Source organism: Pongo abelii, chromosome 5 (assembly GCF_028885655.2).
Source record: "Pongo abelii isolate AG06213 chromosome 5, NHGRI_mPonAbe1-v2.0_pri, whole genome shotgun sequence".
Lineage (NCBI taxonomy): Eukaryota > Metazoa > Chordata > Mammalia > Primates > Hominidae > Pongo > Pongo abelii.
The window spans coordinates 70,441,684-70,467,018 of NC_071990.2; the positions used below are offsets into that span (position 1 = coordinate 70,441,684).

At 38.0% G+C, this 25,335-nt stretch overlaps 1 protein-coding gene across 1 annotated transcript in view; it reads left to right on the plus strand.

Annotated features, from left to right (window-relative positions):
- Nucleotides 1-281: 281 nt before the first annotated feature.
- Nucleotides 282-25,335, plus strand: part of COL19A1 (collagen type XIX alpha 1 chain) — a 339,117-nt gene continuing 314,063 nt past the window's right edge. Inside the window, exons 1-3 of the mRNA XM_054557680.2 lie at nucleotides 282-402; nucleotides 19,360-19,434; nucleotides 20,650-20,749. Coding sequence (XP_054413655.2) covers nucleotides 312-402; nucleotides 19,360-19,434; nucleotides 20,650-20,749 — 266 coding nt within the window. The 5' untranslated portion in view covers nucleotides 282-311. The remainder of the gene's footprint in view (nucleotides 403-19,359; nucleotides 19,435-20,649; nucleotides 20,750-25,335) is intronic.

Here is a 25,335-nt window from a genome sequence, read left to right on the forward strand (position 1 = left end):
CTTAAAAAAATTTAAAAGCAGAGAAAATTTAACTGATAAGAAGCTGTATCGACATCAATAACTAACTAGAAACTAATCTGAAAATCTTTTCAGAGCTCTTATCATACAGATTAAGGTATATATTGAGATACGCCATTGCATATATAATCATATTTCCTGTTATATGATGATATATGATGTAACATTGATTGGTTTTGCTTTGGTAACATTTTCTGGAGATGTTGAAAGGAGCTGCATACAATAAATTTGATTCAAATTTTGTTTTTCTGTTGCAGATCCGTGGCCACTTGTTCACATGGTTTCAAGGCATAATGAGTCTCACTGGCCCTTGGAAACTTTGGCTTTGGATGTCAATATTCCTGCTTCCTGCTTCCACTTCCGTGACCATTAGGGACAAGACAGGTATCCAGGCCAACTCTTTGCCTAATCACCAAATGTTATTTATAGCCTTTAAGTCATTAGAACAAATCTTGTTAAGATTGAAAAGGCCATAGATTAATGTACTATAACAGAATAAATTACAATTCATTGCTTTCTTCCATTGATCTTCCCATGATTCACATTAGGAATTCCTAAAATTACCTCACTTTTTTCATATGCATAGTATATTAGTCTATGTTTCCTTTCATCTTCAATATTTACAAGTATACGTACATGCATGTGTGCCTCTGTGTGTATATATGACATTATGTATCTTTCCCTTTCTTCTTCAATAATTATTCAAGTTATAAGTATGGAAACTCATTACTAATTAGGATTAACAAGGACTTATCTAATCTTAATTAGGAAAAAGTGAAAAATCGGATAGGAGGTATAAAAGGAAATGTAGTTTAATTATATGTTCATTTTGTGGTATTTCAGATGAGGCAAACAAAAGGTTGACAGATCTTTAGAGCATCTTTTGAACTAAATAGACAATATTTGCAATTATTAAATGTATCAGTCTTTTCATAAATATTTCCAAAAGGCTTAAGGGCAATTTGAAATATTTACCTTCATCTCTGCTTTTTGAAATTGATTATGTGGTTAATTTAGAAGACTTTTCTTGAACATTGAGTGTGTATAAGTTACTTAGCTAAATGTAATTTATATTACAAGGTTGAATTAGACACATTGGAGAAGCCATTTGCTAGGGAAAGAGAAACTTCATCTCTCCTGTGCAAACGATCACATATAATGTATTCTGGTGATAATCACATATGATTATGTACTCTGAGACTGTATTATTGTGCCTATTCTTTTGAATATTTTTTCAATAATTTTTGCTAAACAAGTATAAACGCACTCTAGAGAGACTTTTGAGTTTGAGACACACATAAAATATAATTACTCATAAAGATCTAACACATCATAGTCTTTCAGAGTGTTATGTAAGTCTTTATGATTTTTTATTATTTGGCAGAAGGTGCATTTCCCAAAATAATCCACATGAAAGTTTGAATATTCTGTTATTGTACAAAAGACATCCTGTGGCTGTCATACAATTTGGGGGGGAAACTCTTTCTTCAGTGGGAAATCAATCAGCTGTGACTCATGGCAACTATATGTAAAAAAGGAAAAGATGTTAGAGCAGCGGAGTTTATTCTGATACTATTTCTACTCTTCTGAATTTGTCCTTTTTGTAAAGAAATATAGTAGGTAATGTGCTTTGCAATTTAATCTGATACGACAGGACTTTTTTAGTTAGAAGGAAGAATGAATCTTTGGTTGAATAGGGACAGTTTTTAGGCACATGCTAGTGGGTAGTAAATGTTCTTGATGATAGCAAAGATTTGAAGGACCTAAATAAATGGTTCTCCAATTTTAGCATGAAAAAGAATCACCTGACGTATTTGATGCCTGAGTCCTCCTATCGCATATTCCCATTTTGCAGGTCGTACTGGGGTGGGATTTGGTAATTTACGTCTTTAACAAGCTCCACAGATGAATCTAATGCAGGATTATCTGAGGAAAACTCTTAGAGAAACACTTACCTTTGGGATAATTAACAGACATTTTGGTTTTCTTTTTTCTTTTCGCCTGGTTACCTTGCATTTTATGCACCATTTTATGCCAAGTTCCTTTTTTTTGTTATTTTATTTTATTGTTTGCTTTTCGTAACTTTTTAAAATTGTGATAAGAACACTTAATATGAAGTCTGCCCTCTTAACAAATTTTTAAGTGTATAACACAGTACTGTTAATTATAAACACGGTATCATACAGCAGATGTCTAGAACGTAATCATCTTGCATAACTAACACTTCCCCATCTTGGGATTCCCCTGAATGTTTGCTTTTGTAGCTCTAGTATCTCAACTCTTTAATCAGGTTACATGATGTATAGGACTACCAAAATGCATATATTCTGATCCAATTTACTTTGCTGAATTAATCTTTTGAAAGATTTTCCCAACAGTGTGAATTCAAAATTAATTTGAAGTCTAACAAGATTCACTTAACATGAAGCATTAAGGGAAATTAATAAAAGAAAAAATTACGTTTATTTTTATCATGTTATTTGGTAGAGGGTGTTCGTAAAGCAACACGTACTGAGTGTGTGATGGAAATTGCTTAACCTCAAGTATCGTTTGCATTAATTGAAAATGTCAGCACAGCACTGTCAAAGGGATTATTGAAGAATATGACAAACTGGGCATGGCCTGGAAGGAGACCCTTCTTGTGTCTTGTGTATCTGGTTCATAGCGCAAGGTTCCCTTTTTAGTTTCCTCATGTGCAGACCTGTGCGTGTGGTCACTAACCATTTACCGGAGGGAAGTGATTACATCTAAAAATAAAATATAACAAATCTGAGAGAGAGTCTAGGGTTTCAGGGCTGGAGTCTGTGAAGTTGTCAACAGTTTACTATTAAACCTAAATATATGACGGATAGACTGGACCTTTTAATTGCTGTACCTTAACTCTACGGTTTGTTTAATAGTTACCTGGAATTGTCGCAGTTGGGACAGAATTTAAGAGTAATATGGAGAGATTCAATAATAACTTGAATTTTAAAATTTTGAAGGTATTAGGAATTCAGTCATTTCATATTCTTTCATCAATTTGCCTATTATATTGAGGTCATGGGATAAGGTATGTTTGTTTATTTTCCCACTGCAAATGAACTTCCATTTGAATGTGACAGTTTCAGCTCAGTTACTTGTCAAAAGAAGGTGGGGAAGAGAATTGTGTTAAAATATATACAATGCTAGAAAATCCCAAAACTTGCTTTAATTAGTTGCTTAAAACTCTTTCCTCTAATATAGACTATGTATCAAATAATTAAAGTTTCATCTACTTTCTTTAATCTGTTCTAAGGCAAAAGTACTATATCATCATAAAAAGCAATAAGAAACAGAAAACCAGAGTTTAAAAAAACAGGCTAAATAAATAGAAATGACAGAATGCTTTTTAAATAACACATTTTCCTTTCATTATGATAAATCTTCAGTTTAAGTGTCCAGATTGACTTGATTATACATTTAAATTTAGGCCTGTAACTATTCATATAAGCCCTTCTAAGGTAGTTTTCTATTAATTACAAAGAATTACGAGGGAAAAAACCTATTATTCCAAAATGTGGCTTTTACTAGTTCGCAAACACTTCACGCTTAAACTCAGAGTAAAATGTATGCTGTTATATAGAGAATTTTATTTTGTGTTTTTAAGAAATTTTGTGTTCAACATTGGTACCATGTAAAAATCCTTCATTGACAAATGTACTTTGTAACTCCTAAATTTTGAAAGTGGAGGAAAGCTTCACAATGATTAGATAAATAATGTAGCTTCTAACTAGGTATTTTCCTTTGGAAGAATTGGACATTTAAGCAGAGGCATGAAGGCAGTGTGAGGGCAAGTCACGTGAACACTGGGAAGCAGTCACTTGGTCCCCAGGCTCTGAGGCGGGGGCATGCTTGGCATATGGGAGAAATAGCAAGAAAAACTGGGAGACTGGAGCCATGTGAATGAGTGGGAGGAGGTGTGAGGGTACATGCTCCTGAGAAATGCATCTGTGCTTTCTGTGTTGTCAAAATCTGATTTCTAAGCCTGCAAGGTCAAAGGCTAGACCTTGGACACTGGTAAATTCACCAAAGCAATAAATCCTGTCCTGTGAGACCTCTTGGAAGATGGTCAACCTTTGCCATGTAGGACCCTTCCCGGATACCAGGTGGACAGGCAGGCTTCTGAATGTATGCCCCTCATTACCTCTTGGAAGCCTTATGTCACAGTTAATTGAATATTGTCATATTGTATTGTTCATGATGCATTGTTATTAAAGTACAGATGTGTGGAGATATGTGCATTTTAGCAAAGTTAAAATATAAATTACATCTTGACCAGACAAATTATGTTTTCTTTCCCTGCAATTAGCAAACTGGTGTATAATATAAGTAATACAAGAACCCTCACTAAACTGCAAAGAGTATAACAGAACTCGTTTACATTTATTTTGCATGATGACTATAACTTTGATTTTCCCATTTGTTTTTGTATTACCCAAGGAATGACCTCATCCCCTGGCTTTTCCTAAGGCCAGAAGCCTCTGTGTCCAGAGAGCAACTAGTCCATTTTCAGTCTGAGTATGAGCAGTATACACAGATCTTTTAGGTATTAAATCAGTTGAAGAAACAAAACATTAAAATAATGGATTTTAGCTGATCTGAGCCTCTTAGCCATTCGAGAGGAGAAAAAAGGAATTCAACATACTTTCAGGGAATAATAATAAAAAAAAAAGTGTAAAAGAGGGATTTCAACATACCTTTGATGAATACTGTATTAAACTGAAGATTTATATGAATGGGTATAGAAAGTATCAGACCTGGCCAGGCTCGGTGGCTCACGCCTGTAATCCCAGCACTTTGGGAGGCCGAGGCAGGCAGATTGCCTGAGGTCAGGAGTTCGAGACCAGCCTGGCCAGCATGGTGAAATCCTGTGTCTACTAAAAATATAAAAATTAGCTGCACGTGGTGGCAGGCGCCTATAATCCCAACTACTTGGGAGGCTGAGGCAGGAGAATCACTTGAACCCAGGAGGCAGAGGTTGCAGTGAGCCGAGATCACGCCATTGCACTCCAGCCTGGGCGACAGAGCAAGACTTCGTCTCAAAAAAAAAAAAAAAAGTATAAGACCAATGAGAGGAAAAATGTTTAACAAAAGATGTGATGTTATCTTAAGATTAGAATGCCTAGCAATACAATAGGAGGTCAAACCAGTAGGATAAAACAGAGATTAAGGGGAAAAGTGATTTTCTGTGTGTGTGTTTAAGCACATGTTTAAAACTGAGAGTGGGAGCATAATGCACTTCTACTAAAGAATGAAGATCATTTCTTAGGTATGCTATTATTTTGTTTAAAATATGTATTTAAGAAGCAATGTTCAATACAGAGGGGGAAAAGTTGGTTATAGGACACTTGTGTTTTCTTTCCACTCTACCATTGAGTGGCTGGCTTTGTGATCTTAACTCCTCTTGGATGACTATGTTCTTAGGTGCTCAGGATTCTAATTTTTGGAAGGAGAAGGGGTAAACATCTTTTTTAAAGTATGTATTTTCTTTGTAGGTAATCTAGATAAAATAATGATATACCCAAATATGATCTAGCTGCCTTCCTTTGCCTCTTTTCTCTCTCTCTTTTTTTTTTTTTCAGACTGAGTCTCACTCTGTTGCCCAAGCTGGAGTGTAGTGGCGTGATCTTGGCTCACTGCAACCTCCGCCTCTGCCTCCCAGGTTCAAGCGATTCTCTTGCCTCAGCCTCCCAAGTGGATGGGACTATAGGCATGTGCCACCACACCTGGCTAATTTTTTGTATTTTCAGTAGAGATGGGGTTTCACCATGTTGGTCAGGCTGGTCTCGAACTCCTGACCTCAAATGATCTGCCCACCTTGGCCTCCCAAAGTGCTGGGATTATAGGCGTGAGCCACCGTGCTGGGCCCCTTTGGCTCTTTTCAATACCCCCCGCCAACTCTGTAAGTTGCCCAGGTCCTTCAAGCCAAATCAGGAGGAAAGTGGGGCTGATAGTTATTAACATCTTAGTATGAATTTGTTAGAAACATTTGCATTTGCTTTTGAAAAAGATCTGTTAAGGTTCTCTAAGCAGTGCATCTTTTAAAAAAATTACAAACATTTAAAAAATAAATTTTATTGTGTATATTTGAGGTCTATAGCATATTATGGGATGGATATAATTAAATGACTACTGTAGGGAACAGAATAACACACCTATCACCTCACATAGTTACTTATTTTTGTAATGAGTGGCTAAATCTTATTTAATGAAAATCTCAAATGCAATACAATTTTATTGTATTTTGTTAGTCCTTATGTTGCACATTCCATCTCTAGATACATTTATCCTACATATCTGCTATTTTGTATCCTTTGAAGTGCATTGCTCCATTTCCTCCCCACCTCACACCAGTGATAAATGCTCTTTTATTCTCTATCTCTGTGTATTTAAGCTCTTTTAAAAAATATTCCACATGTGAGATCACACAATATTTTTTTTTCCTGTGTCTGGCTTATTTCACTTAGCATACTGTCCTTAAGGTCTATCTATCCTGTGGCACATGGAAGGATTTTGTTTTTTTAAGGCTGAATAATGTTCCATTGGATAAAATGTCTAAATGTAATAACAAAAACCATAAAACTCCCAGAAGCGGTTATGGGGGAATAGTTCCCCAACATTGACCTTGGCAATCATTTTTGGATATCACATGAAAATCTCAGGCTACAAAAGTGGAAGTAAATAAATGGGACTAAGTCAAACTAAAACACTTATACACAGTGAAGGAAGTAATCAACAAAGTGAAAAGACAACCTATGGGCTGGGAAAAAATAATTGCAAACTACTTATCTGATGGTTAATATACGAAATTTTTAAAGTATTTTTAAAAGTCAATTTCAGTAAAACAAATAATCTGATTTAAAAATGGACAAAGGATCAAAATACATATTTCTACAAAAAAGAGATAAAAATGTCCAACAGGTATATGAAAAGGTGCTCAAAATTACTAATCATAAAGGAAATGCAAATCAAACCACCATGAGACATTACCTCATACCTATAAGGATAGCTATTATCAAAAAGACAAGACATAACACAAACGTGGCAAGGATATGGAGAAAAGAGAACTCTAGCACACTGTTGGTGGGGATGTGGATTGGTATAGCCATTATGGAAAACAGTATGGAGGTTCTGAAGAAATTAAAAATAGAACTATCATATGATCCAGCAACCCCTCTTTTGGGTCTATATCCAAAAAAGATGAAATCCCTACCTTGTGAAGATATATCTGCACCCCCATATTCATTGCAACATTATTCACAATAGCTAAGACATGGAAACAACCTAAATGCTCATGGATGGATGAATGGAAAAAGCAGTGCATTTTTTTTTTGTGGTGAAATTTTAGTCATTACTTTTGCAATGGTCCAGAGAGCCTTTGAAATGACACGGTGCTTTGCCTCTGTCTACTTGACATAATATTTGGATATTTGAGTCTTTTCTGTAGTTCTTCAAAATACATGCACATTTACTCAAAAGTGCTCTTTACTTTATATTAAAATATGTATTTTAATACTTAAAGAAATGAACATCTCCACCTTGTGATAGCTATTTGCACTGCCTTGCCATTTTTGTGCAATGAATCCATAATATTCATGTATTCAGATTATTGTGCCTTAAATCTTACACCTAAATAATTCACATTTAGTTTTATTTTTTTTTCAGCTTTTCACCACAAAGCATGTATGCTAAAGATATGAAATGGCATTTGATTTTTATAAAGGCTTTTAGTGTAGAAAGACTTTCAGAAATGTTGCTAGAAATGTTGAATTCCGTTCATTTCAAAGTGATATGTTTATTACTTTGAAATCATCATATATTTGCTAAGTCCTCAGATGAATTTAAATAAGATATATACTGTTTCCAACTTAGCAATAAGCCAACCAAAGTTGTCATAATGGAAAGCTCCTTTCCACTATCTTGAGACTTGTTTTGCTAATCACCTACTGGGGCTTCCCTACATACATTGTGAGTAATTTAATCTTATTTATTATGGTTACATAGTCACTCGTACTCATTATAAAAATATAATAAGAATGGAGTTTTTGAGTTTTTCAAGAGTCATTTTTAGCTTAAATTATTTTCTCACAGAGATGCTATTTTCCTCCTTTTGTTGAGATATGACACACATCAAAGTTGACAAATCTTAGTGCACAGTGCAGTGAATTTCTACGGATATATTTATACCCCTGTGTAACTACTACTCAGACCTAAATACGCATTCTCAAAACCCCAGAAGCCTTCTGTGTACCTGCTCCTAGTTAACATTTCACCAAGGTAGCCGCTACACTGACACAGATTAGTTGTATAATCTCTAGAATTTTGTATAAATGGAATTACACAGTATGTATTAATGTTGCAGGACTTTTCCTTAGTTCAGCTAAAGATGAGTTCCTTGTCCCATGGCCATGAAAATTCAGGGTCACAGACAATTTGAATAGTGAGTAAGACAGGGTTTTATTGGGTGAAAAGGAAGGAAAGGGGGAAACAGGAACTCTCGCTAGGGTTAGGCCAGAGTCCCTGCTAGAGCACTTCCCACCAGGCTGATTGAATCCCAGGTTCCACACAGGAAAGAGGATGGGCCAGGCTCCTCCCTCTAAAAAGGGTTTGAAGTTCCCAAGGCTCCACCTCAGTGGGCAGCCTGGTTGGAATTTCTCCAAGGACCCCCTCTCACCTGGCTGTCTCATTCCTCCCTCTGAAGAAGTACATCTAATTGCCGTTAAATTAAGGATAAGGATGAAGACCAATCTTAACTTCTTCCTGCTGACAGGGTGTGCTGTTTTGGGGAAATGGCAGGTGGAGCTCCCTCAGAGGCCTATCTAAGGTTTCCCAGCAGAAAGGGCCATTGTCAGAGGCTCCAGTTGCATTACCATTTAGAGTTTGATGGCCTGAAGGCAAGAACAGACAAAGCCGGTTATTAGAAAACACGTATCAAAATGAAACAAGGGGAGGGATAAGGACAGCTCAAAAATTCCAAGGCCTTTTACCAGTTTGCACAGGGAGAGGGAGGCCAAACACCCAACTAGCAAAAAAAAATACTTTACCCTTTTGCCAGCATGTTGGGCTTCTGGGTTCCCTCCCTGAGTCCAATCCTAAGCCAACTAGTTTAAGGTTTGGGAAATTAACTCTTTTTAGTTTGAAGGATGCATTTAAGGGGACTGTCCCCTAGTACAAAGACACAATTACCTATCAGTGAAGAGAGGACAGAGGAGAAGAAAGGAAAAAAAAAAGAGAGCACCTGTAATCCCATCACTTTGGGAGGCCAAGGTGGGCGGATTGCCTGAGGGTCAGAAGTTGGAGACCAGTCTGGCCAACATGGTGAAACCCATCTATACTAAAATTACAAAAAAGTTAGCCGAGCGTGGTGGCTTGTGCCTGTAATCCCAGCTACTCAGGAGGCTGAGTCAGGGGAATTGCTTGAGTTGTAGTGAGCTGAGATCGCGCCACTGCACTCCATCCTGGGCGACAGTGAGACTCTAGCTCAAAAAAAAAAAAAAGCAGTGTTCCCATTTTTTCTTGTTTATTCACACTTCCGTATTATTTTTGTTTTATTCGTGTCCAGTGTTACTTTACCTATTTTTTGTTAACTAATGTTTTTTTCCCCAACCTGATATACTTGATATTCCTTTGTCAGATGTATTGGCAAAGTATGATGTGTACGGGGGGCTGAGGGGAGCTAGTAACAAGGAAACAAAGAGACTTTCTTTTTTAAGAAGCCTTTTTTAAAAAATGCAAAATGCCTAAAGGCTCTTGTTTTGATTCATTTATGAAAAGAAAACAAGCCAGTTCTGTATCTATGGTATATTGTTGCTCTTTATCTTCCCCAACTCTAACCTTGAGGAAAGAACTGCCATGAGCTTTGTCACCTTTTGTAAAGAAAATTATTTTTCTTAACGCATGTTGGAGAAGACTGCTAAATAGAACTTGTATCAGACTAGACAGATTTTAATCGTGACTTTACATGTAATAATGATAGTAATTTCATGTATGATAATTCTGAAGATATGAAGAAATAGGAAAACCAAAGCGGGAAAAATGTGCAAGTGATATGTTACAATTTCTCAGGAGACACCACTTGCCCTTGTTCTCTTTTTATCTCACTCACTATGTGATCTCATCTCTCCCGTGGTTTTGAGAGGTGAAGCCAGCTGGACTTCCTGGGTCAAGTGGGGACTTGGAGAACTTTTCTGTCTAGCTAAAGGATGATAAATGCACCAATCAGCACTCTGTAAAAATGCACTAATCTGCGCTCTGTGTCTAGCTAAAGGATTGTAAATGCACCAATCAGCACTCTGTAAAAACGCACCAATCAGTGCTCTGTGTCTAGCTAAAGGACTGTAAATGCACCAATCCGTGCTCTGTGTCTAGCTAAAGGATTGTAAATGCACCAATCAGCTATCTGTAAAAATGCACCAATCAGCGCTCTGTGTCTAAAGGATTGTAAACACACCAATCAGTACTCTGTAAAATGGACCAATCAGCACTCTGTAAAATGGACCAATCAGCAGGATGTGGGTGGGGAAAAATAAGGGAATAAAAGCTGGCCACCCCAGCCAGCAGTGGCAACCCGCTGGGGTCCCCTTCCACACGGTGGAAGCTTTGTTCTTTCACTCTTCACAATAAATCTCGCTGCTGCTCACTCTTTGAGTCCGCACCACCTTTAAGAGCTGTAACACTTGCCGCGAAGGTCCACGGCTTCATTCTTGAAGTCAATGAGACCACAAACCCACCAGAAGGAAGAAACCCTGGACACATCGGAAGGAACAAACTCCAGACACACCATCTTTAAGAGCTGTAACACTCACTGCGAAGGTCTGCAGCTTCATTCTTGAAGTCAGCGAGACCAAGAACCCACTGGAAGGAACCAACTCCGGACACAGTTTTACATAGGATTTATATGTCAGTCACTCCCAAATGTACTTCACAGCCCTCACCTCTCTTTTGAATTCCATTCCTAACTGTCTATTTGATAACTCCATCATTTCAATTTCTTAATGGCACGTCAGATTTAACATTTCTAATTTCTCCTCTTTCCCACTACAGATTAACTTACTCCTTGCTAAGTTTTCTTTTATTTTTCTAGTGGGATTTATTTCAGTCAACTAATCTCCCTCCTCCCCACATTCAGTCCCTTATCATCTCCTGTTGGTTCTTGTATCTCTCAATTCCTTCACATGAAATTGAAGATGTTTTCCATTTTCAGTGTCATCTCTAGTCCAAGCTACCATCATATCTGGCATCACAGAGTGTGGCCGTATGACTAAGTTTACCAGGTAAAATACAGGATGCCCAGTTAAATTTGAAATTTAAACAATAAATACTTTTTTAGTATAAGTATGTTCCAAATATTGCGTGGGACATACTTGTACTAAAAATATTTTTATTTATCTGACATTCACATTTAACTGGGAATCCTGTATTTTATTAGCTATGTTTGGTAATTTTATATATGTGACGGAGAAGAGGTTATTTATTACACAGAGTGGTCAGGGAAGGCTGCCCTCCAACCTCACTGGGCAGGCTGGTTGGAGTTTCTCCAAAGACCCACTCCCACCTGGCTGTCTCATTCCTCCCTCTAAAAAAGTACATCTAATTGCTGTTACATTAAGGATAAGGATGAAGACTGATCTCAATTTCTTCCTGCTGACAGGGGGTGCTGTTTTGGGGAAACGGAAGTCGGAGCTCCCTCAGAGGCCTATCTAAGGGTTCCTAGCAGAAGGGGCCATTGTCAGAGGCTCCAGTTGCATGACCATTTGGAGTTTGATGGCCTGAAGGCAAGAACAGACAAACCTGGTTATTAGAAAACACGTATCAACATGAAACAAGGGGAGGGATAAGGACAGCTCAAAAATTCCAAGGCCTTTTACCAGTTTGCACAGGGAGAGGGAGGCCAAACACCTAACTAGCAAAAAAAAAAAAAAAATTTTACCCTTTTGCCAGCATGTTGGGCTTCTGGATTCCTTTTCCCTGAGCCCAATCCTAAGCCAACTAGTTTAAGGTTTGGGAAATTAACTCTTTCTAGTTTGAAGGATGCATCTGAGGGGACTGTCCCATAGTGCAGAGACACAATTACCTATCAGTGAAGAGAGGACAGATGAGAAGAAAGGAAAATAAGAGGGCACCTTTTAAAGGAGTCCCAGGGATTCAGGATGCATTTGAAAGGGGTACAGACTAAAGATGAATGGCTACCCATCTAGAATGAGGGGAGCAGGCATGCCTGGTTTTCTTCTCTTCCTAGCAGATACCTGGGGTACATGAGGGAGAGAGGGAAGAATGTCCTCTTTCCCTCTTCCATCCTTGCATTCCCAAGTCACAGCGACCTTGGCAGCTGCCACCATGAGTGCCAAAGTGACTTTCACCCATGAAACAGGGAGGACCTAGAGAATAGGAATTATCCACTCTCACCTATGCCTCTATCCCCCCAACTGTCAGTAGCTTTGGAGTTCCCTACGCTTCATTTATGCCATGGATATTAATGTGGCCTTTATCCATGAAACAGGAAGCTTGGGGTTGGCTTAATCAGCAGGAATCAGCTGCACATGCTTACCTGCACTGTACCTTTTAACTTCCATTATTGTCTGCCTCTGGATCCCTCAGATCCATTTTTCTATCCTAGGGCTTTGACCCAAAGCTTAGAATTGAGTCTGGGATGAAAATTTGCCTTGAGGGGGTTGCATGGACTCCTTATCATAAGCTGAATGCTAAGTTAAAACTGTGGAACTGAGTCCTCCTCCAACAAGGGAGGGGAAAGGATGTCTTGTGAGACACCCAGATAACTGGTAGCTATAGTTATGCTTGCTAAGATTTGGGTGCATGGTACTTGGCTTTGGTTAGCTTTCTTGATCTTACTTTCCCAAAAAGGAAACCTCTGAGTGATGGGTATCCTATTTATCCCAATTGCCTGGCAGGATTTGCAGGATAATTGCTCAGAACTAGAATATTGATCCAGATTTCTACATTACCCATCCCTTTTGTTCTTTCTGAGCTGCAGCTGGAGACTGCTGGTTGGTTCACAGGAACAAGCAGGGTTAGCCTAAAATGTAAGCAAAAACTTAAAAACAACTAGTGAGTTTAGAATTTAATGACAAATATATGATACATTTGAAACATGATTTCTCTCCCTCTGGTCCTCATTTTTGTTAAAAAAACAAATCATCATAGGGCTGAGTGGCTTGCAAAATACTTTACTTTTATACTTGGCCTGATTATTTGCAAAAATACAGCAAGCATAATTATTTTTACATAGGTTTTTTGGATTGGCTTTGATGGAACTCTGTTCCCCAAGGAATCTCAGATAAGACCTTTTAAAGCTGAGCGCAGCCATGGGTTTATCCTCAAATACCTGTAAGTTGAGTGATCCTCTCCTCTTAAGGTCCCATAATAAACTTGGAGCTCCTAGATCTGTTTGAAAGTGACATTCTTTACTGACCACAGGTCAGGAACTCTGTACAGCAACTGTGTAGACAAGGGTATGAGGCAACTGGGCTTCTATCATCCCTGCAAGTTGAGATTGACTCCTTAAAGGGAAGCATACCCTTCCAGTCAAAGCCTTGGTAAAACAACCACTTTCTCCAATTGTGTCCTGCCACAAAAGAAAAATGGATTCTTATTCCACTGATGCAAACGGCTATATTACCATAAGTTGAGGATACTCACTGAGAGTTTCCAAATTCTATAGGAACCAGGCAGAGAGAAACAAACATGCTCCAAATTTTGTTCATAGGAATATACCTTACTCAATTATTAAAGGCCATAAATAGTTCAAAATAAATTTCCTCGACTGTGAAAACCCAAACAAGGATCAGCAATATTCCAACCAAAAGTCAAAAAAGTTGCTTCAGCTTTCTGAGTTCAGTCCATTTAGTTAACTCTTGTTTTGCTTGATATTCATGAATGTTTCAGCTCTTCATGAGTCCTGTACTATTTTCCTTTATTCCAAAGGTTACAATTTCCAAAGCTATCATAAACTTATATTTCAGAGCACCTGTTACAGTTCTATAGCTTATTAGAAACCATCTTTTGAAAAGGATTAAAACAAGACAACAATTGTCTGTGAATAGCAAAATGTCCAGGGTAATTACAGTTAGAAACACAATTGACAAAAAAGTTTGGTTATCTCCCTAATGGTTTACAGTAACTTAAAATAGCAACTGAGGACTAAGCTCTGATTTTTATCTTGCCCAGATTCCTTTCTAAGGAGTCTGGGGAATCATGCCCTACAAACCATAAATTCTCATCAGATGGGTTTTATTTAACCCTGTATATTGTGACTTACTTTCCAATCTGACTGTGGCATAACAAGGAAGAAAATTACAATGTTTTACCCCAAAGTATATTTCCTTGCCATACCTTGAAATTGCCCTGCAAAATCTCTTGTGGGAAAAGTCCACATTCTATAGAAAATCTTCTTTCTCCTTTGTTTTCTTTCCTTTGTTTCCAGATCCAAGAGATAATCAACTAACAGCCAGGTACCCTTTTAGGTCTGATAAACATTTTACAACTCTGCTATCTGAGAGATTCCTCTGCACAGTAAAACTTGGTCTCCACAATCCTTTATCTTAGCCCGAACATTCCTTTCCGTTGATCCCAGGTGTTCGGATAAACTCAACCAATAGTCAACCAGAAAATGTTTAAATTTACCTATAGTCTGGAAGCACCGCCCACCCCACTTTAAGTTGTCCCACCTTTCTGAACCAAACCAATGTATTTCTTAAATGTATTTGATTGATGTCTCATGCCTCTCTAAAAATATATAAAACCAAGCTGTACCCCTACCACCTTGGGCACATGTTCTCAGGACCTCCTGAGGGCTGTGTCACAGACCACGGTCACTCATATTTGGCTCGGAATAAATCTCTGAAAATATTTTATGGAATTTGACTCTTTTCATCGACAGTAGTTTCAATTATGTGTTACAATAGTAATTCCTAGCATCTTTAAGATAAAACTTGGTAAGTTGCTTTGTGTGCTAACTGCAGCCAAGATTTGCTTTATTAATTAAGGGCGTGGTTATTCCATATGTCCCCAGGCCTTAATAGTTGTGAAGCCAGCAAGTCAAATAGTTCTCAAAACCCAAAAAACAGTTTGTAACCTTAAAACACTTAGCAAACCTTGCATCGGATCTGCAGTTTACCAATAATCTCTAAGGCTTTTTTTAATTTCTCAAAGATTAAAGTCATGTGAACTAAAAGGTACTACAGATTTTATATTCCCTTTAAAAAATATTTGATCTAAGCACTTGTCTTTCTTTAGGCCAAATTAATTAGAGCTCTTTTGACAGGCATTACACACAGTACACAGACATGCAGAAGAAAACCCAGTCGCTGGGTGGGGCCCTTTAAAGGACAGGCCTGGGAAAACATACAGATATCAAACCAGAAAGAAACTTATTCCCTAAGGCAGGATTGCTAAACAAAGCCTTGCCAAGCAGTTACAGGCCATGCCCCCAGGATGTAAAACAAGATTAGGCTTGCAGCACAAACCATACAGACATGCAAAGCACACCAGATTGGCCACAGCCCAAGACCAGCCCCACAAATCCTGTTTCACAATTAAGCTTTACAGAAAAAATAAACAGTGATTGTTGGGGGATCTGGCCTAGCAAAGGGGGAAAATATCTTTAAGGCTTAACTGCTGATGGAGTGGAGAGGAGGAAAGAAAAAAATTTTTTTAATGCTTGAGGAAGAACCTCTTATTCTTATGCAACTGATTCCTCCACCAGGGAGAAAAGATTAAGCTTAATTACTGTCCAAAAGAGTTAAACCCGTTAGCCAGGGAAGAGGAAGGCTGTGGCAGCAGTCTGTGGCTGGGAACCAGTCAGCTGGCTGTGGGGGACCTTTGAGCCATGCATCCTAGCCCTGCACAGGGTGTGGGGATCGGCTTGGAGCTGCTGCTCATCAGTCTGTCCTGAAAAAGGAAGAAAAAGGCCATGAAAAGTCTCCTGACCCCAGGGAGCAACAGCGGGTGGTGGTGTGGTTTCCCATAAGCTCAGAAGTCCAAGGATGAAAAGGCTTAGAAAGCCACAGTGAGAAGTTTTGTGTTCTCATTTCACTCACCACTTCTTGAGCCCCCACATTGCACACCAAAAATGTTGCAGGACTTTTCCTTAGTGCAGCTAAAGATGGTGTTTTTTGTCCCATGGCCATGAAAATTCAGGCTTGCAGACAATTTGAATGGTGAGTAAGACAGGGTTTTATTGGGTGAAAAGGAAGGAAAGGGGGAAACAGGGACTCTCTCTAGGCCAGAGTCCCTGCTAGAGCACTTCCTGCCAGACTGTTCAAATCCCAGGTTCCACACAGGAAGAGGAAGGGCCAGGCTCCTCCCCACTGCAAAGAGTGTGAGCTTCCCAAGGCTCCACCTCAGTGGGCGGGCTGGTTGGAGTGTCTCCAGGGACCCTCTCCCACTTGGCTGTCTCGTTAATATTTTTTGGGTGAATGGCATTTTTCTATTTAATATTATATCTGTGAGATTTATCCAGTTGTTGCATGTACCAATCGTTTATTCTTTTTTATTGCTATACAGTTTTTCATTGTATATGCCACAATTTAATTATCTTGCTCCTTCTTGTTGATAAACATTTTGGTTGTTTCTGGTTTTAGACTATTATGTGTAATGCTGCCATTAATATTCTTGTCTAAAAGGGCCATCTACACTCATTTTTTGGCACTCCTTTCTCTTGGTTCATTGAATTTTCAAGTCATACGGTTCATATATATTTAGCTTTAGTAAATACTGCCAAACAGTTTTCTAAAGTGTACTAATTTCCATTCTCATAAGCAGTGTAGAAGAGGTTTTGTTGCTCCACATCCTCATCAACGTTTGGCTGCCATGAATATTCTTGCCTAAAAGGGCCATTACACCCATTTTTTGGCACTCCTTTCTCTTGCTTCATTGAATTTTCAAGTCATACAGTTCATATATATTTAGCTTTAGTAAATACTGCCAAACAGTTTTCTGAAATATACTAATTTCCACTCCTACAAGCAATGTAGAATAGTTTTTGTTGCTCCATATCCTCATCAACACTTGGCATCTTAGTACTTTAATTTTAGCCATTTAGTGATATCTCACTGTGGTTTCACTTTGCATTTCCCTGATAACTAATGATGTTGAGCACCTTCTCATATGTGGGTTGAACATTTGGATATTCTCTTTTTTGAAGTGTTTAAATCTTTTTGCACATTTTTAGAATAAGATTTTCAATTTTTTTTGTTATTGATTTGTGAGAGTTCATTGTATATTCTAGAAATGATACTTTATTGCATATTTGGACTGGAGGTAACTTCTAATTTATGGCTTGACTTTTTATTCTTTTAGTGTTGTCTTTTGAGTAAAGATGTTAATTTTAATGAAGTTCAACTTAGCAATCTTTTCTTTTGTGATTAATGGTTTCTGTGTTCTTTTCAAGACATCTTTGCTATCCCAAGTTTATGAAGACTGTTGTCTTGTAGATGCTTTACTGTTTTACCTTTCATATTTATTTCTATGATTATCTTTAGTTAGTTTTTGTGCATGGTGTGAAGTAAGGTTCAACATTTAGTGTTTTTCTGTATGGATATTCTATTGACCCAGTACCGTTTAGTAAAATGACCATCCATTTCCCACTGAATCAAGTGGCCTTTCTGTGGTAAATAAGGAGACCATACGTTTTGGGTTATGTTTGTGTTTTTCTGTATGTGTACCAACCCCACAGTATAAAAAAATTTATATCTGATAGTTTAAAGCTCTCTAGCTTATTCTTCTTTAATTTTGCCTTTTACTATTTTAGCTTGTTTTCTGTAGTTTCATATAAATTTGAGAATCAGCTTGTCAGTTTTACACACACACACACACACACACACACACACCATACTGTTGGGATTTTAACTGGCATTGCTCTGAATCTAGGGATAAAACCAAGAACTAACATCTTAACAATTTTAAGTCTTGCATTCTAAGCATTTTGTTTATCCCTTCAGTTATTTAGGTCTTTAATTTCTCTCAGGCATGTTTTGTAGATTTTAGTGTTCAGATCTTGAATGAAGTGCTTGGGTTTTATAAAAGTGACTATTAATCCGAATCATTAATTGGTAATGTTTACAAAATCTCTAATAATTTTACTATTATTTAGAGCCTGCAACTGTATTAAGATCTCTGAGATAGCAATTTTCCATATTAGCTAAGTAATATCTAAAAGTTCTCAGTACTATAATTTCACTTACTTTACAAATTGTGTTCAAAATGTTTTTTGCAGTATATTTGCTTCTTATTTTTAAATTTGATTAAGTGGTAGCATTATTTAGAATCTGATTTATTTTCTGGTTAAATATATTAAGATGATACCCTGTCGCCATGCCTGAGGTCTGTGATATATTTGTTAAATGAAGGGGGAACTGGTGAATCGGCAATTTCAATTTGGTTTTAAGTAGTTTATCTCCTCTCTATATTAAAATCTTCTAAGTTATTAAACCCAAACATCAATTTTAGACGTAGAGAATTAAAGTTGTGATTGCATGATGCCAAAATATTTAATCAATTTAGTTTAAAATGTTAAACTAATGGTCTTAACTGTCCAGTTGTACAGTTATCTTGGCACAATTCAAAAATTGGCTGTAATTTTGTCTGAATTAACTGAATCAGCCTGATGCAATTTAAACATGTCCTAAGATGCTGAAAAATTGGTGTGTGCATATCCATTACTGTATTAGTGTGTAGTGGTAGTATTAAACGTGTACATTCGCTGAGTTGAGACTATCTTTTATTTATCTGAATATCACTAAGTGCTGTAGCACATAAGTAAACTTTCTCAATGATTTTATTTCTTTTTTTAAAATTATAGGCCACTTTTGTATGGTAGAGATCTTTGCTTTTTAAATTTTATTTTAGTAACTTCCATACATGTTCTCTTTAGTTTTTAAAGTTTAATAACACCCAACACCAAAACTTGAATTAAAGTTGTGATAAAATATAGTAGTAGTTCACTTGTTTTACTATTGTACTTTGAATATGAAAGTTTGATGATGTTAAAACTAGCTTATTTCCAAATGTCAAGGATACATAAAGTGTTCAAATAATAGTTATAATAATAATGGCTAACATTAACAAGTATTCACTGTGAACCAAGCAGTGTTCTTAGCACTCTACACAAGTAACCATATGTAACCCTCACAAAAACACTGAGGTAGGTAATGTTCTTATCCTCATTTTGCAGAAATTTAATAAATGGTTTAATTTATTTGCATTTTATCTTAAGTTTCTGATTGTAGTGTAATTAAAATTCATTTGAAGAATTTGATAGAAAACATAATGCAAATCTTCTATGCTTTTTTTCTTTTTAAATAGAAGAGTCATGCCCTATCCTGAGAAAAGAGGGACATCAGCTGACATATGACAACATAAACAAACTTGAAGTTTCAGGTAGGCAATATAATCCTTTGCAAAGTAATATTTTATGTAAAATTATCACCAAATGCTAGATATGGAATACACTATAGGTGAATCTTTGATACTGCAATTTAAGATCATAGCATTAATGTAAAAATTTTAAGAATTCTTTTTAATTTTTTTTTTTTTGAGACAGAGTCTCACTCTGTCACTAAGGCCGGAGTGCAGTGGTGTGATCTCAGCTTGCTGCAACCTCTGCCTCCTGGGTTCAAGCAATTCTCCTGCCTCAGCCTCCCAAGTAGCTGGGACTACAGGCACATGGTTAATTTTTGTATTTTTGGTAGAGATGGGGTTTTACCATGTTGGCCAGGCTGGTCTCGAACTCCTGGCCTCAAGTGATCCATCTGCCTTGGCCTCCCACAGCGCTGGGGTTGCAGGCATGAGCCACCATGCCCGACCCATAAAAATTTAAGGTAGATGATATAGAAAAAATTCTGAGCAGGGTTCTATATGTTTAATCTGTGATCAACAATACCTCAACCTCTTGGAGAAAAAAAAAGTTATTTAAAATTATAATAGTTGTGTCCATTGTAGAAATTTTGGAAGAAGAAAAAAAATTTGTGAGAAGGAAGATGTCATCACCCAGATAAAGACAAGATTACCATTTTGGTAATCCTTGTTATCTTTCCTTTTGGTAATCTTTCTTATCTTTCTTTCTCCTTCTTTTCCTCCTCCTCCTCTTCTCTCTCTCCCACATAAATGCTAATGAGCATGTGACACACACACAGTTATAATTCTTATATTACATTTCATGTGTACGCATTTCCTGTCATCAATACACATTTCTTTAAAGCATAATTTTGTAAAAGACTGCTTAGATTTAAACTGAATGGCTGTACTATTTTTAATCTAATTTTCTTACTTTAGACATCAGAGCTGCTGCAATGAGTTACTCTAATTTTTACTTTAGATAATTCCTAGGTCAAAGGAAATTAAAATTGAGTGTTTTTGAAATATATTCATGATTTTTTTTTTCTAGAAAAATGGCTACACATTCTATATGCAAAGTGAATTTCATTCTCTTTTACCCTAAAAGGAGAAAAATAAAATCAAGAAATTTTGCTGATCCCAAGCAGCAAGATTTCGTTTGAAGTGGATCAATTAATAGATAAGGGCAACACAAAATTCTGTTTAGAAATTAACATTTCTATTAGTTTATTAAATTGAATCATTTGTTACATTTTACAGGTTTTGATCTAGGAGACAGCTTTTCTCTAAGACGTGCATTTTGTGAAAGTGATAAAACCTGTTTCAAGTTGGGAAGTGCACTTCTTATTAGAGACACTATGTAAGTAAAAATTATTTTCTTTATGTTTAATAATACTCCATAAATCATTTTCTAAAGAGATTTCAAATAATTTGTTTTAAAAATAAAGTTTCTCAATAGCATCACCCTCACTGGAATGCAGTGGTAAATATGTTGTTAATGTATTTGTTGTTTATAAAAATCATTGCAATCTAATCTTGGCTTTACAGTGTAAATACCATTTATATGTACAGAAAAAGGCACGATCATTAGAGAATAGTAATTAAATCCATTTCTGAAGAAATATCGTTTATGTTTAAAGTAGACATAACCAATATTAGGTTTTTCAATGTAAAGGTTAAAACATAAGGCACTATATAGATTCAGAGTCAAAAGACTGATATTTATTGTATAAATTTTTTAGATTTTCTATGCTTCTTAAGTTAAAATAAAAGAATTTAGGTCTTAGGTGTTCATCTTATCTATTGTATAGAGTACATAGTAAATAAAAAGCTGTTTTGTGCTTTTATTTTTGTTCTTGATACTCATTTAATTTTAAAATAGATTTACCAAAGTTTTCCCTTACTTTTTTCTTTCTTTTTTCTACAGATACACTTAGAGTTTAAAAAAAAAAAATCACTTTCCATTCAAATAGTGACAATTGGTCAGCAACCATACAGGGCAACAATGATTTCCCATATAGTTGGCAATAATTAAAGGATGACTTCATAGTAATTCAGAAAGCTGAGTTATCAGGCAGGCAGGTAGCACATATGGTCAGGATAATTATTCCTGGAGTCCAAGATGAATATTCGCATGTATGAATATACTGCAATAAAAACCCATCAAAATTCTACTTGGCTTAATATGCAACACAAATGTTTTTGTGTGAAAATATGTATGTTTTCACTTCCTGGGCAGTAGCCTAATATTTAAGACAGACAAGATTGTGGAGAATCTCAAAATTTGAATTCTTAAAGGGAAATAGCATTAATCATCTCATTGCCCTTGCTCAGACGTTTGTGTAAATGAGGTTCATAACCTACACTTTTTCCCTGAGAAAAGTTTCTTTTAAACCTATTTTGTGATACTTTTGGTAATTTTCATTTAATGACTGAAATGGTTCCTTAAAAGTAAACTGCTCAATACTTGGTAAGAAACAAGAATATTAAGGAAGGAAGGAATTTCAAATCAGGGGATATAATGGATGATTGTTAGGTGGGACACTTCAGCAGATGTAACTGTATGGACCTGTGCTACAGCGGCCGCTGTTCGGGTGGTCTCATAAGCAGGCATTAAACTCTCAGGGCACAGCAGTTCCATGCTTAGGTATGCATATGCCATAAAGAAAAGATGAGAGGTGCAATATTTCTCACATGTATATATTTAGATGTTTCTTAACTAGTAGTAGATAACTTTAATTAATAAATTTAAGAAAGGCAATACATTCTGTTTAAAAATTAAGATGCATTTTCTCTCTCCACCTTCTTTCGGATTTAAACCCCTGTAATTCTGGCCAGATGGCAAAAGGATTTTGTCAAAAGGAGTGAAACCTTTTAAAATTCACTGGACTACATGTGAGAAGACTTAGCTGATTTTACGTAGCTACATTGGAAAACTTGCTGCCACATTTAGACAATGCTATTTCTTTTTGAATTTATGTGATTATAAATATTAGGCAAGACTTGGAATTTGTTTTCTGAATTTTGGTTCTAAATCACTGCCCAATCCATGGGTAATGAATGTAAGTGAATTCTCTGGTTCTGTGGAGCAGAATCTGGTACCTCCACTATAAGAAACCGGGGGTATCTGGTTGAGCTGCCCAGTGAGTATCAAGTAGCTTGGCTCATTTCCACTTACATTTCACTTGTTGAGCCAAGTATGCTAGGATGCTTCTCTTGCATGATGCCATTTTGATTTTTCAATGAGACTGAAATAAAGTTGCAGCTATTTATATATTTGTAAATAAGCTGCTTTGCAGAGTCAGCATGGGAAAAGGCAGATACTATTTTATATGGAAAATGGGGATGCTTTCTGTGCCTGAGCTTCCTTTTATTGTTCTGGCATATCCCAGGTGAGGTTCATGAGAGGAGAGACCTAATGAGTATGTTGGTCTGATACCTGTTAGGCGTATTCAATGCCTTGAGCCTTGCTTAATGTAAAACTCCCAAAGACCGCTTTTGCAGGGGCCTTCCAGATAGACATCTGTCAGGTCCACAACACAGGTACTAACAAGGGTAAATCGTGAGTCTCAGGCAAAATACAAGTCACCTTTTATCTCTGGATAACAATGCAGTAACCAAGAGCTTCTGCCCTGGGCAATAGTATCACACCTTATCAGTTGCCCATGGTTCTTTTGGGTCCTGTACCCGTGCTAAAGTTATAGGGAAGCTTATGAGAGGCCACACAGACAGCATATATGTTCCCTGGAGGAGGGTCCCTTCCCCAGCCATTCCCCTACCAACGGTTAATTGTGGAGGCCACACTTTAAATTTCCAAGGAGTAACTTGTAAATTATACTGCGGACTCTCCCCCCAGGGGGCCACAATAGCCAACCATCTACAGTGAGGGGCTTGGAGGGTCCATGGCCAACACCAGGTTTTTTTGTTATTGTTTCCCTACTTTTAGGGGTGTTGGGGCAGGCAATAACAGATTACTGTTCATCCCCGTACCTGGTTGGAGAAGGTCATCCTTCCTCTCATAGATCTGGCCACATGGCCTGGCCCTACATGGGTCAGTGACTAACTAGCTAATTCTATAACTTTCAGGTAATGAACCACAAGGTTTAGCCTTGATAAACTGCCCAGCATCGGTTCAGATTACCACAAGTGTCACCTCTTTGGTGATCACTATCTACACTGCCTTGAGTTCAACTTATTAACTACTTTATCTACACCTGGTTTTAAACCAGATGTTGTCAGTGTTAGGCTGGACTGCAGCAGCAATCAAGGCAGCAGCAGTCCTCTGGCTAGACCTATCTGTACACCATGCCCCATCAGGAGTGGTGGGGGTGCCTCAGGCTCCATGGCCTTATCTTGCGTTAGGCCTATAGGCTTTAAGACCTCTTGTAAATCTATGCTAAGGAACTTGTACTCAGCATACTTCACTGCTGCAAGTAGGGGCCCCACTTCGCTAAAGTGGATGTCTGCACCTTCCCTATCCAGGGGGTTGTCACCCATGAGTGTACCTACCACACTTTTGGGTACATTGTGCATGATGACTGTATCCCATTCTGCCATGCTTTTATGAGCCTGAAGGGCAGCATAAGCACTTACTAACTGCTTCCCAGTCCGGGGGGTTGTTATCCATGAATGCACCCATCCTGCTATTACTAACTGCTTTTCTATCAAGGAATACCAGAGCTCAGCTCCCTTCCATAGCTGGGGCCAAAAGCCTACTGATATTCTCAGGTGCTCCGTGCACTGCCATAGGCCCTAACTGAAACTATCTGTGGTCACATGCACATCTAACTTAAATGGGCACCTCTTGTCAACTACCTGTAGGGCTTATGCCTGCTAATTAGCCTGCTTGGCTACCAGAAAGACTGTCTCAGCAGCATCATCCCAATCCTAGGCAAGGGGAGCATTGCCACTTCTAAATCTGCAAGAGAATCAGAGGTTAACATAACATCATTAATAAGATCATGACACATGGTGCAGCTATGTATATAGCCCCGCAGCAACACTGTGAAAGCCCACTGTCAACTTCCCATCAAGGCAAACTGACGGCCTTCTGCCTCCCTGAGGGCTGCCACAGCAGTAGTCACTTCATGTAGGCAGTGCCCCACATATGGGGTGAGAACATCAGCTAGAGAGCCAAAATCACTTGGGGGCACTGAGCCCAGCACAAGATCCCTCATGTGGGAGAGAAAGCATTCATCATCTGGCCCCCAGGTATTCAGATCAAATGGTCTGCTCTATACCCATCTTCCAGAGTATTTGCACAAAATAAGTATATGATCGCCATTTACTCACAGTTTCTAGTATCTCTCCAGCATCATTCCAAACAGTCCGTATGGCTGCCATCAGCCGTTCGATTAATGTGTGTTCACCATGCCCTTGTGCCAACCATCGGCACAGATACAGCCACTGACAAAGGGAGGGGTGAGTTGTGATAAAAGCCAGCTTTTCCATCTCGGAGGTGGAGCAAGAAATGCTGCCAGCCCCCTTGTCCCAAAGACAGAGTAGCCAGGCAGGGAGGGGCACTGGGTGCTGCTGACACTGTTACCTAATTCTCACAACTCAGTGGGTGTATAAGCACTATAAGAGGTGTGTTCCACTGCTGTGGGGGGTTCCAGGGCTCTCCACTGGGTTCCCATCAGATGGTCATGTTGTACTTTTTGACAGATCATAGGGTGAGCCCACAGTGGTGGAGCCCCCTCCTCCTCGGGATCAGACCAAATGGGACTGTCCAGCCTGGAGGACAGGCTCAAGGTCACACTAACAGCTGTTGCTAACTCCTGTTCCAGGCTGTTTATCTGGGCCTCCAAGTGCCCTGCTTGCACCTGAAAGTCCCTCACCCCCAGTTCTGCTTCAAGCTGTGCACTTGGGTCCCTAGGCACACGGCTTGTGCTGGGAGGTCCCTTACCTGTGGCACTGAGCATGTATTTCACACAGTGCAGTCAGAAA